The sequence below is a fragment of the Sarcophilus harrisii genome, chromosome 2 (genome assembly GCF_902635505.1).
Source record: "Sarcophilus harrisii chromosome 2, mSarHar1.11, whole genome shotgun sequence".
Classification (NCBI taxonomy): Eukaryota; Metazoa; Chordata; class Mammalia; order Dasyuromorphia; family Dasyuridae; genus Sarcophilus; species Sarcophilus harrisii.
In genome coordinates, this window is record NC_045427.1 from 213,623,864 (window position 1) to 213,636,350 (window position 12,487).

Here is a 12,487-nt window from a genome sequence, read left to right on the forward strand (position 1 = left end):
GTTATCACACATAGACACTAACACAAGCAAGATAACAAATAAAATGTGGTAGGACAAAGGAAGAGTCTATACAAAGGTCTAAAAGAAAAATAAGGAAGGAGCTAAAACTTGCAGGTTGAAGATGGGGAGAAGAGATAGGAAAAAGGCAAGACTTTTTGAAAAACGAACATATTAACTGGGTCACGTTGGTCAAAAAGTATTCATTAAGGACCTATGTGCTAGGAACTGTGCTAAGCTCTAAGAATACAAAAAGAGACAAAAGACACCCTGTTCTCAAGGAGCTCACAACATAATAGGGGAAAATCAAGAAAGCAACAGATAGGTAATACAACTCCTCTCACAGCATGAGCTACATCCCACACAAGGCTGAGAAGAACCTCAAAACTCATTTCATCTTGAACTCTTGATCAGGAATCTCCTCTTCAAAATCCCCAATGAGTGAGTAGTCACAAAGCCTCCATTTGCAAACCTAGGTGCCCAAACAGACAATCCCATTTCTGGATAAACTCTGATTATTATATCATTTTTCCTTGAGGGAACTTGGAGGGACCAAGTCCAATCTCTTCATTTTATAAAGAAACTGTATCACAGGAAGATTACATGATTTACACATGGTGATATGGCTAGAAAGTACTTAAGACTAGAATTCAGAATTTTCTAACTCTAAGTCTAGTGTCTTAGATACAAAACCACAATATATTTGGGGTGTTACACGGAAAGGCATTTATAAACTTTAACACAATGGAACCTTCATTTTAAGTAAGTGTCTAGGTCAACCACGTTCATTTCTTTACTCATTCAAACCTCTCTAAAAAATTTTCTACACCGGGCCCTCAGTTTTCCTTTCCCTCTCACAACTCCTCAGTTTCTTTCCACATATGTTGTCTTTCCACATTAAAATGTTAGCTCTTTGAGGGCAGGGACTATCATCCCCAGCACTTAACATGGTACCTGACACTTAATAACAGCACTTACATATAATATAGTATTACAGAATAGTATACATAATATAATAAAGACAGCATTTAATAAGTATTTACTCATTTGAGCTGAATTATGTTAAATCAAAAATTTATTTTTCTGAAACTTTCACTTATTGCTCTAAGTTGGAGAGGCAGCACAACATAATGGAAATATCCTGAGTCTTAAAATCAAAAAGACCACGGTTTGAAGCAGGTTCTGATACACTCTAGCTGTTAATTCTAGGAGAGAACATCTATAAACTTTATCTTTAAAATACACACAACACAGAATAGAAGGAATATTACCCAGCAGTTTCATGATATAACTATTACCTAAAAAGATGACAAAAATACAGCCATTGTTTAGAGTTGGGGATTGCCCTGAATTGTGTTTTCCTACTCATGTTCCTTACAGCTAGACTTTTTTTTTATTATTGTTATTAAAGTCTTTTAATTTTCTTTTTCTTTTTTTCCCTTTATATTAGTCCTTGTAAAACCTTGTGTTCTAATTTTTCCTTCCCTTCCCCAACAAGCTCCCTAGATGCCAAGTAGTCCAATATATGTTAAACATGGTAGAAGTAGATGTTAAATGCAATATATGTATACATATTTATACAATTATCTTGCTGCACAAGAAAAATCAAATCAAACCAAAAAAAAAAAAAAGAGAAAGAAAATGAAATGCAAGCAAACAACAACAAAAAGAGTGAAAATGCTATTTTGGGAACCACACTCAGTCTCCACAGTCCTCCCTCTGAATGCAGATGGCTCTCTTCATCACAAGATCATTGGAACTGGCCTGAATCGTCTCATTGTTGGAAAAGAGCCATGTCCATCAGAACTCATCATAGTATAGTCTTGTTGTTGCCATGTATAATGATCTCCTGGTTCTGCTCATTTCACTTAGCATTAGTTCCTGTAAGTTTCTCCAGACCTCTCTGAAATCATCCTGCTAATCATTTCTTACATAACAATAATATTCCATATGTACCATACTTTATTCAACCATTCTCCAACTGATGGGCATCCATTCAGTCTCCAGTTTCTTGCCACTACAAAGAGGGTTGCCACAAAAATTTCTGCATATGTGGGTCCCTTTCCCTCCTTTAAGATCACTTTGGGATATAAGCCCAGTAGAAACACTGCTGGGTCAAAGGGCATGCACAATGTGTGGTAGCCCTTTGGGCATAGCTCCAAATTACAGCTAGATTTCTGTAGGTTTGTGTCTGCCACCTACCACTCTCTAGATACTATATGTATTGCTAGAAGAGTATGACCCAAATGTTTATGGATTTACTGTTATCTTTTGAATGATATTTGCTTTTGTGTTCTTAGTAAATGGTATGTTATGGTCAAAAGAAATACTATTTACACAGTACAAGAGGATCAAAGGATTGTATAGTTAGAGCTGGAAGGGACCTTAGGGACCCTTTCATTTTACAGATGAAGGAACTGGGTCATCAGGAGTTTAAATGACCTGCCCAGGGTCAGACAATGATAAAGAATCTGAAACTGGATTTGAACCCAGGACTTCATGATTCTAAGTCATTACCTTATCCATTATACCCCACTGCCTCTAGGGTTTTGTAAGGAAAGCTACATGTAAACCTTGTAAATCCAAATTATTATGTTACTGACTTCTAGGGTCTAATATTTTTTCCATATGATATAGTTTTCCCCCTACATCTTCTCCAAGCTAAATATCTCCCCTTCCTTTAAATGACCCACATATAGCAAGGTCTCAAAAGTCCCATCTCATCCACCCTGCCCTTCTCTGGATATACTCCAATCTGTCAATGATATTCTCAAAAGGTGGAACTCAGAGCTCCTTACAATATTCCAGATGCAGTCTATGGCATTCTAAGCAGAATAAACACAAATTATGAATGAGTCTTTCAGTAAGCATTTATGACAGGAATACTTGAAAAAAATAACCTTACATCATGATCCGGCTTAAAAAGTTGCAAAGATTTTCTGATATAAAATGCATATCGATTTGTACAATTAAGTATATTTTCAAGTAATTATCACTTATCCCACTTTGCCTCTCCCCTAGCAAATCATTCACTTAACAAATATTTGAATAAATAAATTTCTGATACAGAGAATGAAACAACTTTTCAGTCCAAATCTTCAACACTGTTGCAAACTAAAATTAAGAACTTAAAAACTCTCCTTCAATTTATAGATAATTTATGACCAAAGACAATATGATGTCAGGCTACCCAAAAAGGTCAGAAGCACAGTAAAATCATAGCTTGGGAATCAGAAAGCCCTAAAATAAAACAAATCTAAGTGACATTAAGAGTTAATAACACAGGGTCACAAATATAAACAGGAACAATAAGTCATCCTCTAGAAAAATAATGAAAAATGAAGTTTTTAAAATGGGAACAATTAAACTGTTTAAAACTTACAGTTTAATTGTACAAAAATGAATGAGGTGCTACGGTCAGGGGCAGATTCCTAATTACGGGTGGCTTTTATGATTAGCAGTTGTCAGGAATGGTAAAGTTGGCACTCATGATTTCCATGTAGACTAAATGGCTGATTTAGTTGTCAGATGTTTGTTAACTAATAGATTGTAAGATTACATAAATCAATAATCATTAAGTATTTCCACACATAGCCCTCAAGATGCCCCAGGTTTCTTCCAAGTCTAAGAACAACTTGAGCCTCTTAGAATTTCTCAACATTTATTGTGGAGTTAAATGTCTTCACTGGTTTCAAATTAATCCCATACATAAGTTTATTTGTATGTTTTCCCTCATATTGTGCCCCCTATTAGACGGTGAGTTCCTTTCCAGCAGGAGCTTTTATATTTTTTTAAACGTCTTTTACCGTTTTTTTCTTGCATCCCCAGTACCTAGTCCAGTGCCTGCCGCACAGCAGACACTTAATAAATGCTTATTAATTGACTAACTGTTGGAGAGCTGACCTCTGGTCCTCAATTCCCCAAATCTTGGCAATTAGTATCCTAACTCCAGCTGCTCTAACAGAGTGGAGCGACTGCGCAGGCTGGGACACTGACAAGAGCTCACAGGTATCCAGTGCCCGACCTGCAAGTTTTTTAGGGCTCTGAAAGCTGCGCAGCTCCTCGACATATCAGACCCATCCTCGCAGCGACTCACCAATGTTGGCTGGAAAGGGGACCTCGTGCACCGCAGGATCCAAGTTGATCACGTAGGGCGGCGAACCCAGGCCGTGAAGGTATCCCGTGAGCCTCTGCGGGAGAGAACGGCGGGAAACAAGACGAAGGTGAACGTGGTCCCCCCACAAACCATCATCCCGATCCCGGGTCAGCTACAACCTGGGTCCCTCCAAATGCCTCTCCCCACCTCTCGTTACCGTGCCCCACCTGTACGAAGGTCGTCTTCCCGGACCCCGCCATCCCAAGCACTAGGAGACACACTGAAGACTGAGGCCCGGGTTGAAGTTGGGGCCGGAGCCGGGGGCCTTCCTTTGCCTCCGGAGTCTCAGCTCCCACCGAGGTATCCATCTCCCTACAGAGTAAGGCAACGCCTGCGCAAAGCGACGCCGGAAATGACTTCAATGAAACTGAGCCGTGGTCTGAAAGAGAACTGGCGGAGTGAGATGGCGTCAAGTTTTAGAGCGGGTCTAAAGGCGGGGCCAAGGGCGGGGCCTGCTCTGGCATTTGAGAATAGGATGAAATCGAAGACCGGGCCTAAACTGAGACTTGAGAGTGGGATGAAATCGAAGGCGGGGCCAAAGGAGGGGCCTGCGCTGGGATTTGAGAGTCGGATGAAGGAGGAACCAAAGGCGCGGCCTAAACTAGGATTTGAGAGTAGGATGAAATCGAAGGCGGGGCCCAAGGAGGGGCCTGCGCTGGGTTTTGAGAGTCGGATGAAGGAGGAACCAAAGGCGCGGCCTAAACTAGGATTTGAGAGTAGGATGAAATCGAAGGCGGGGCCAAAGGAGGGGCCTGCGCTGGGATTTGAGAGTCGGATGAAGGAGGAACCAAAGGAGCGGCCTAAACTAGGATTTGAGAGTAGGATGAAATCGAAGGCGGGGCCCAAGGAGGGGCCTGCGCTGGGATTTGAGAGTCGGATGAAGGAGGAACCAAAGGCGCGGCCTAAACTAGGATTTGAGAGTAGGATGAAATCGAAGGCGGGGCCAAAGGAGGGGCCTGCGCTGGGTTTTGAGAGTAGGATGAAATCGAAGGCGGGGCCAAAGGAGGGGCCTGCGCTGGGATTTGAGAGTAGGATGAAATCGAAGGCGGGGCCAAAGGAGGGGCCTGCGCTGGGATTTGAGAGTCGGATGAAGGAGGAACCAAAGGAGCGGCCTAAACTAGGATTTGAGAGTAGGATGAAATCGAAGGCGGGGCCAAAGGAGGGGCCTGCGCTGGGATTTGAGAGTAGGATGAAGGAGGAACCAAAGGCGCGACCTAAACTAGGATTTGAGAGTAGGATGAAATCGAAGGCGGGGCCAAAGGAGGGGCCTGCGCTGGGATTTGAGAGTACAGCCGAAGGGAGGGCGGAGCCTGATATCGCAGATCCCAAACCCAGTCCCACAGCTGACTTTGAAGAGGTTCTGAAGCTTGCATGGACCCAGGATGTTCCTGAGCAGGAGGAAAAAAAGAGCACAGAGAGGGAGGAGGAGGAAGGGAGCAAAAAACTGGACTCGACCCAGTTGGGGAAGAACTTGGAATCAAACGGGAGTTTTAAGTCTTCTAGGGAAGAAATTGGGCAGGAAGAGAATAGTCATTTGCCGAGTTTCGAGAAAGTGACTGTCACACAGGAGAAAGAATCGGATAATGGCGATTATTGTGTCTTCTGTACGGTGCCCAAGATCCCAGGAAAGGCCAAGCTTTTTCGGCGCTATGGCACAGGGGACATTCAAAAATGGGTGCGGTTCGGGGGTCCTCCTGTAGGGGTGTACATTGACACTTGTTGGGTGCCCAGAAACGTCGACAGGGAGGAATTGAAAAAACTCCATCATCCGCGTGGATTTCCTTCCCTGGCCTCCAGCCCCGGCCCCCCTTTACACAACATCCAGCACTTTTGGGATCAACATCTGGGTGTCGGTAAGAGGTGAGCTCAAAAAAGGGTCGGAGGGGGCACAAAAGGAAACCCTCCCCAAAGCAGAGACCAAGGGCTGGTTGGGGAAGGCCTTGGGCTAGCTAGCAAGAAGGTAGATAACTGTGAAAGAAGACTCTCCCAACTTTTCGCTGTGTTGTCAATCTGATAGAACATCTGCCTCAAGTAATTGGAAAGGGATCTCAGAGTCTCTAATGCAACCCACACTTAAAGACAAAAATCTCCTCTACAACAATAACCTTTGTTAGAGGACTTCCAGAGAAAGGAAATCCTCCAGTTAAGCATTCATTAAGCACCTAACATCACCATACCAAGAAATGTGATAGGAGCTGGGAACAAAAATGCAAGAGCTCATATTCTAATAGGTGAGACAGGTACATATAAGTCCATGCTTTAAAAATAGCTGTTAGGAAATGGTTTTTTATCATGTTAAATCTGCTTTTCTGCAATTTCCCCTCCATGCTCTTGTTTCTCTGCTGAACAAATCTAATCTTTTTATTTGCTCTTCAAATGTTTGGAAAGCTATCAAGTATCCCCCACCAAAAACTCTGCTTCTTCAGATTATATCTCTCTAGTTCCTTCAATTGATTCTCATGTGGCATAGACAGCTCTAACTTTTCTCTATTTTGTTGCCCCATCCATCCCAATCAGTGATCCTTTCCCTTTTTTTGATCCTTTGTCCTAAATTAAGATTTTAAAAATTCTTTTTTGTTCTTAATATCCTTGTCAGTCTCAGAATATCCTGAGTTTTATCATTACTGACTCTATTCTTTTATACACCTCTTCTATATTCTCCCCTACCTCCTTGGGTTTTGGCTATACCCAGAGATCAAAAACTATGATAGATCTTACCAAGCTGTTAAGAATAGATTAGTTGGACAATATTATCACCCAAGGACCAGTCTTGAGGTTGGGCACCAAATGATAAATTTTTGGCCACAAGGAACTCATAAAACAATTTACTACAAAGGCACATCAGGAGTAGCCATCTGTGTCAATAAAAGTATAATACACAATGAAACTATATATCTTTTGAACATAGCAGCATACATTGTCCTCTACATTTTTAAGAATTGCTCAGGAGAGGAGAAAAGTTTATAAGGTTGAGGGTTTACAGAAATGAAGGACTGTTATGAAAGATATGATGCATGGCATCAAGGTAATAACTTACAAATAATAATGAAAATGTAATGGACAAATAATATGTTTCTGATTGCTTTTTCCTCAGATATTTTCAGGATTCCAGAATGAGATGGCAGAGTCTGAATTGTAATATTGCCTTACTAATGGGTAGCAAAAAGCTACAACAATTGTTAAAGTCACAGGAGGAGTTGGAGAAAAAAGTTCAACATGAAATGCTGATAAGAACAAAGGTAGAGCAGGAAATGATAGAGCTGAATGAGGAACTGATGAAAACACGAGCCCAGAGGAAGCAGCTCATAGATGATCACTACCACATGCTAGATGAAATCCGACCATTCTTGGGTGATAACCGTATCCTGATGGGATATGTACCAGATCCAAGCAAGAAAAAAAAGATGGCACCAATTCTGGTATGGGATCAACAGTCACAGCAATTAGAACAAATGCAGTGGCAACAGCAGAAGCTGGTCTCAGGTTATGAGTCCTATATGTCAGTGCTCAAGAAAGAGTTACTGCAACATGAAGAGATCCAAGCCCAACTAAAACAGAAGATTCAAGCATTAAATGCTAAGCGGGAAGTACAGATTAGCCAGGAGGAGCATATCAAATCATTGCAAATGCAAATACCAAGAGTCCAGAAAGAGAAAGCAGCACTCCTTTATAGGGCACAAAGCGATCTTGTTAAAGAGTGGAGAGCACTGAAGCATCAGTTGTCTGATGTAAAATTGCTACTGGGAAAAAGTATGAAAGGAAAGCACAATTATGTCCTGGAGCATGCAGCAGATAAATCTATCCGTAATTTCACCTGGCAACTGCAACATGAGAATGAACAATTGCATAAAGAAATGATGCAACTCTTTCAAAAAACTCAGCAGCTAGAGGACCAGCGGGCAAGGCTTCGAAAACAGAAACAACAACTACAACTAGAGCAGTGTTGCTTGGAAAGTATAAAACAAGGGAGACAGAAAAAACTATTAAGAACCAAAATAGCAAGTTATCAGTCAGATTGTAAAAAGAAGGATGAAACACAGTAGTAGAAAAATCCATTATTTAAAACTCCCCTTTTTGGTAAAGTCTTTGTTGAAAGTGGTAATAGCTTGCTGAAATTATTAGAAGCAGGAGAGTTAAAGTCACTTGGCACTTCCTCTGTAGCACAGCACTGTTTAATATTGAGTTCATTGTTATCTATACTTCCCTTCACTCACCTGATTCTCTGATGACAAAACAGAACCTTACTAAAATCTTCCAGCATCTCAACACTGAACTGACAACCGGACTTCCTTGACTGATTATTAGATACTGCCAACAGTGGATGATGAGAAGAGCAAATCAAGCTAAAGGGGTCCAGGTGTTCTTTTGGCCGCAGGGTTATCTTTCTTCAAAGGACAAACTTCTCTTTTTGATGGCAACGATTTATTTATAGTGCTAGTATAAGCATTCCAAAATCTCATGTTAATATATATAGCTAGGTCACCCATCTGTTGTTTCAAATTCATGTTGTCCTGGTCTTTATACCCATTTGTTTTCCAACTTTTCCAACATAAACAGAGCAAATACTCTTGCTAAAATGCAGTTAGCAAATCCGAGATTTTAGAATGTTAAATTTGTGTGCCAAAGACCTAATAATTACCTTTTTACTTTTGGTTTGTCTTGGTATTTCAATGAAGCATATGATTTTGTAATGTGGCAAGAGGGCCTAGTGAAGAACAACAAAGTAACTTAACTCTTATTTCTTGATTTGATTTGAAAAAGGCATGCAGCTTTTTGTTTAGCTTTGAATTTAAATGAGAATGGCAAAAGATGAAAACATATGTAAGAATTAGTCTTCTTAACAAAGTTCTATAGTGGAGGAAATAATTACCATCATTATAGTCAATGGGATGATTTCAGATACCTATTTTTATAGAGACATTTGAGAGAAAAAGCTTTTAGTTCAGATTTCTTCAAGACAACTTTTGAAAAAAGCACCATCCAAATCAACCCTGACTCCTATCCTTCTGAATTCCAAGTTTGTTAAACAATACATTTTAGCCTAATTTAAGGGTAAAGCATATTTTCATGTCATATGTACCTTTATAACATTGAGGGTATCATCTAGTTTTACAATTCATTCCCATTTTTTAGTACTAGGAGCATGGTTTTACTATTTCAGATTATTACGATTTTATAGTAATCTTTGCTCATAACATTTTCAGTCAAATGTATAATATTCTTGATGGGGCTTGCTTAGGATTAGAACCTTCAATTCTAACATTATTCAAAGGAGAAAATGAAATCTTTTTTATATGGTTTTCAGCAAATCATTGCCAAGATATATATAGCAAAAGCCTAATCCTATATTACGTGCAATTCTTATTGAATAAATTGTTCAAATGTTTGCTTTCTGAATTTGGGGTATCTTCTTTAAGAATAAAGAGAATCTAGTATAAAAGATCAAGAAATTAAAAGATTTCTTCACTATGCCACCAACACTTATTACCAGAAAACTTTTTGTTAGAATGCTAGCCCATTTGTGGATAAAGAATAGCATTCAAATCTTCCTAAAATGCATGTGTAACCCCAGGCAAGTCACATAATCTCTCAGTATTCTTAGTCAACTATCTAAGACTTTAAATTGTAGAGAGTATCATTCTGCATTGGTATAGAAAGTTTTCTCTCCAAAAACTTCCTTTTCCCTCTTGATTACTGCATAAAAACCAGTGAATTACATTTCCCTCACTGACCTGATTTTACTGACAGCCCAATCTAGAGTGCTTTCCAACACACTGCAGTGCCTCTTGCTTATTACTACCCAGTGGTTGGTTCATTCTCTTCATAATTTTATATATAATATATAGAAATCACAATTTACTAAAGAAGTTTTGTGGCATGTAGTCAGCTTGTCCATACTGGAACTCAATACTTCCATGTCCCTTTACCCCTTGTGATTTCTACCTGCAAACCTAAGATGAAGTCATCATTCTTTTTAAGATCAATCTTAAAAATAAAATTATAATGCATATTTTGGTGGACACACTAGTTATTGATTGGAAGACCTAGCCCCATACCTTTTTTCCTACTTGATAGTATTGTATGTATGCACTTATTTAAACCTATAAACATGCATGATCTACAATATACAAATGCAACAAATTCAAAGCAAGAATTGCAATTGGGGAAGGCACAGAGATTACGAACAGGCTGTAAGAGTCACAGAGAGGTGGTCAAGAGAATTTACACAAATAGTTGACTTAATGGCTTGGGCAGTTGTCAATTTTTGTTAGTTGTTTCGATTGTGTCCAACTTTGTGACCCACTTGGGTTTTCTTGGCAAAGATACTGTCAATTTCTTCAACTCATTTTACAGATGAGGAAATTGAGACAAACAGAGTTAAATGACTTACCCAGGGTCACAGTTAGAAACTCAGGAAGATGTGTCTGATTTCAGGTCTGGCAATCTATACAATGCACTATCTATACATTAAAACAAATGGAAAATAGCTTAGCCAAGGAAGGAACTGGACATGGGAGATAAAACATTCAAATCTAAAGAAAATAAACTTGACTAACTCAGCAAGAACCATCTTCCCTCCTGCTATTTTGATAATTCTATAGTTCTACTAAAGCAGGGGAGTAGAATATTTCAATTCTGCGAGCCAGATTGTGTACCGTTTGGATATTATTCTGATCATCATGGACTAAAGAAATCTCATGAAGTCTCCTTTCACTATTGAGAAAAAAACTTTGCTGCCTTTTTTTTAACCTGCTTAAGTCCTTTTTATCTCAAAGAGCCAGCAGTCTTTGAGGAAAAGATCACCGAGCTAAAAGTTGGATATAGTGATATTTTGAATCTCTAAAACGAGAAATAGGGACAGGTATCATTACTATTGTAGTATAGAAACTAAAGACTCACTTAGACCACCATATCAAGAGCCCAGGTGCAAAGTTGGTTGGGAACATTGTGTCAAGTACTCTTCTTCCTTTCCCTTTAAATCAGGAATTTTAAACTTTTTTTTTTTTTTTTTTGGTATATTATGGATCTTTCTGGTAGTCCAGTGAAACCTAGGGATCCCTTCTCAGAATGTTTTTAAATGCATAAAATAAAATATGTATTACAAAAGAAATTATGCCAAAATAGGAGAAAAAAAAAGTTTGGACATCAAATTTTGAATCCCTATGCTAAATCCTTTTCACAGCAAGAGTTAAGACTAGGTCAATTACAAAGTTTGAGTAGGTCCGGGTGCCCCAATAAATATACAGGTGGTCCACAGGGTAGGTTATTCACCTTGACTCACAGAAAGGTAGACTGTCTCTTCTATTTGTCTCAACAATCAAAGAGCACTATGGAGGCATCCCATACTCCTTCCAGTGTTTGGCAAAGTACTTGAACTCATCTTGTAAAAATTGAAAATGGAAGGGGAAAGGCATAACATATGAATGGGAGGCTTGTATTAACAAGCTGTCTAAAGAGCAGAGAAAATATTTGGAACGTGGAAAGTACAAATGTTTGATCCTACTGTTTCAAGGAGGGTCTAGGCACCACAAGTGCCAGTTTCTATAGAATCTTAAAATTTATATAGGGATTCAGTCACTACTCCAGTACTCATAGGAGCAAGCAGACTAAATTTTTTCTCTTCAACTGTCATACCAATGGCTATGGACAATCAACATAGCAGAATACGAATAGTTACTTGGCCTGAGCAAGATGTTGAACAAGACACACTGATAACCAGTTATGTCCTTAAAATGCTGGAGTTGCACTCTCCACTGTTTCATCATTAAGAAACATACATAGGTTCTAGGCAAGGAAAATAGATTGTGAAGGAGAATATGAAAGAATCTGAAGACTTATGTCTTGGTAGGAGTCAACTCTCAAATGGATGGGCAACTTAGCTCACCTCATCCTGGATTTTTTCATAGGTCTGTTCATTTCCATCCACTAAGGAAAGAAAATACTTCTAGTTTAAAAATTCTATGTAGATATTTTTCTTCAGATAACCTCTATGACAAGCCAAGACATGAATCACTTATGTGAGAAATTTAAGGAATTAATTTAGGAAAATTAACTAAGTTCTAAAGTATTTTGACTTTGACTACTTCTTCCTGTTCCCTTGCATAGACTAAATTCTTACCTTCTGATAGGCGAGAAACAGCAGGAAGAAATATATTCAAAATGACAACTGTCTGCTTTAAAGTTAATGGTTTAAATTATTTTCAATACCATGGCTCAAGGAAAGGTAAAGACAAACTGTCCCCACAATGTTCAATGTAAGATTGCAGAATCTTTTCACTTTTATTTCAGAATGAGTATCATTAACCATTTCAATCAGCATGCTGATTGTCTATT

The 12,487-nt window shown here is 39.1% G+C and overlaps 1 protein-coding gene across 1 annotated transcript in view; it reads right to left on the bottom strand.

The window, feature by feature from the left end:
* GPN1 (GPN-loop GTPase 1) overlaps nucleotides 1-4,543 on the bottom strand; it is a 30,114-nt gene extending 25,571 nt beyond the window's left edge. Inside the window, exons 1-2 of the mRNA XM_031951344.1 lie at nucleotides 4,321-4,543; nucleotides 4,094-4,187 (exon numbers count right to left, since the gene is read on the bottom strand). Of these exons, the coding sequence (XP_031807204.1) occupies nucleotides 4,094-4,187; nucleotides 4,321-4,461 (235 nt within the window). The 5' untranslated portion in view covers nucleotides 4,462-4,543. The remainder of the gene's footprint in view (nucleotides 1-4,093; nucleotides 4,188-4,320) is intronic.
* Between the last annotated feature and the right edge of the window lie 7,944 nt (nucleotides 4,544-12,487).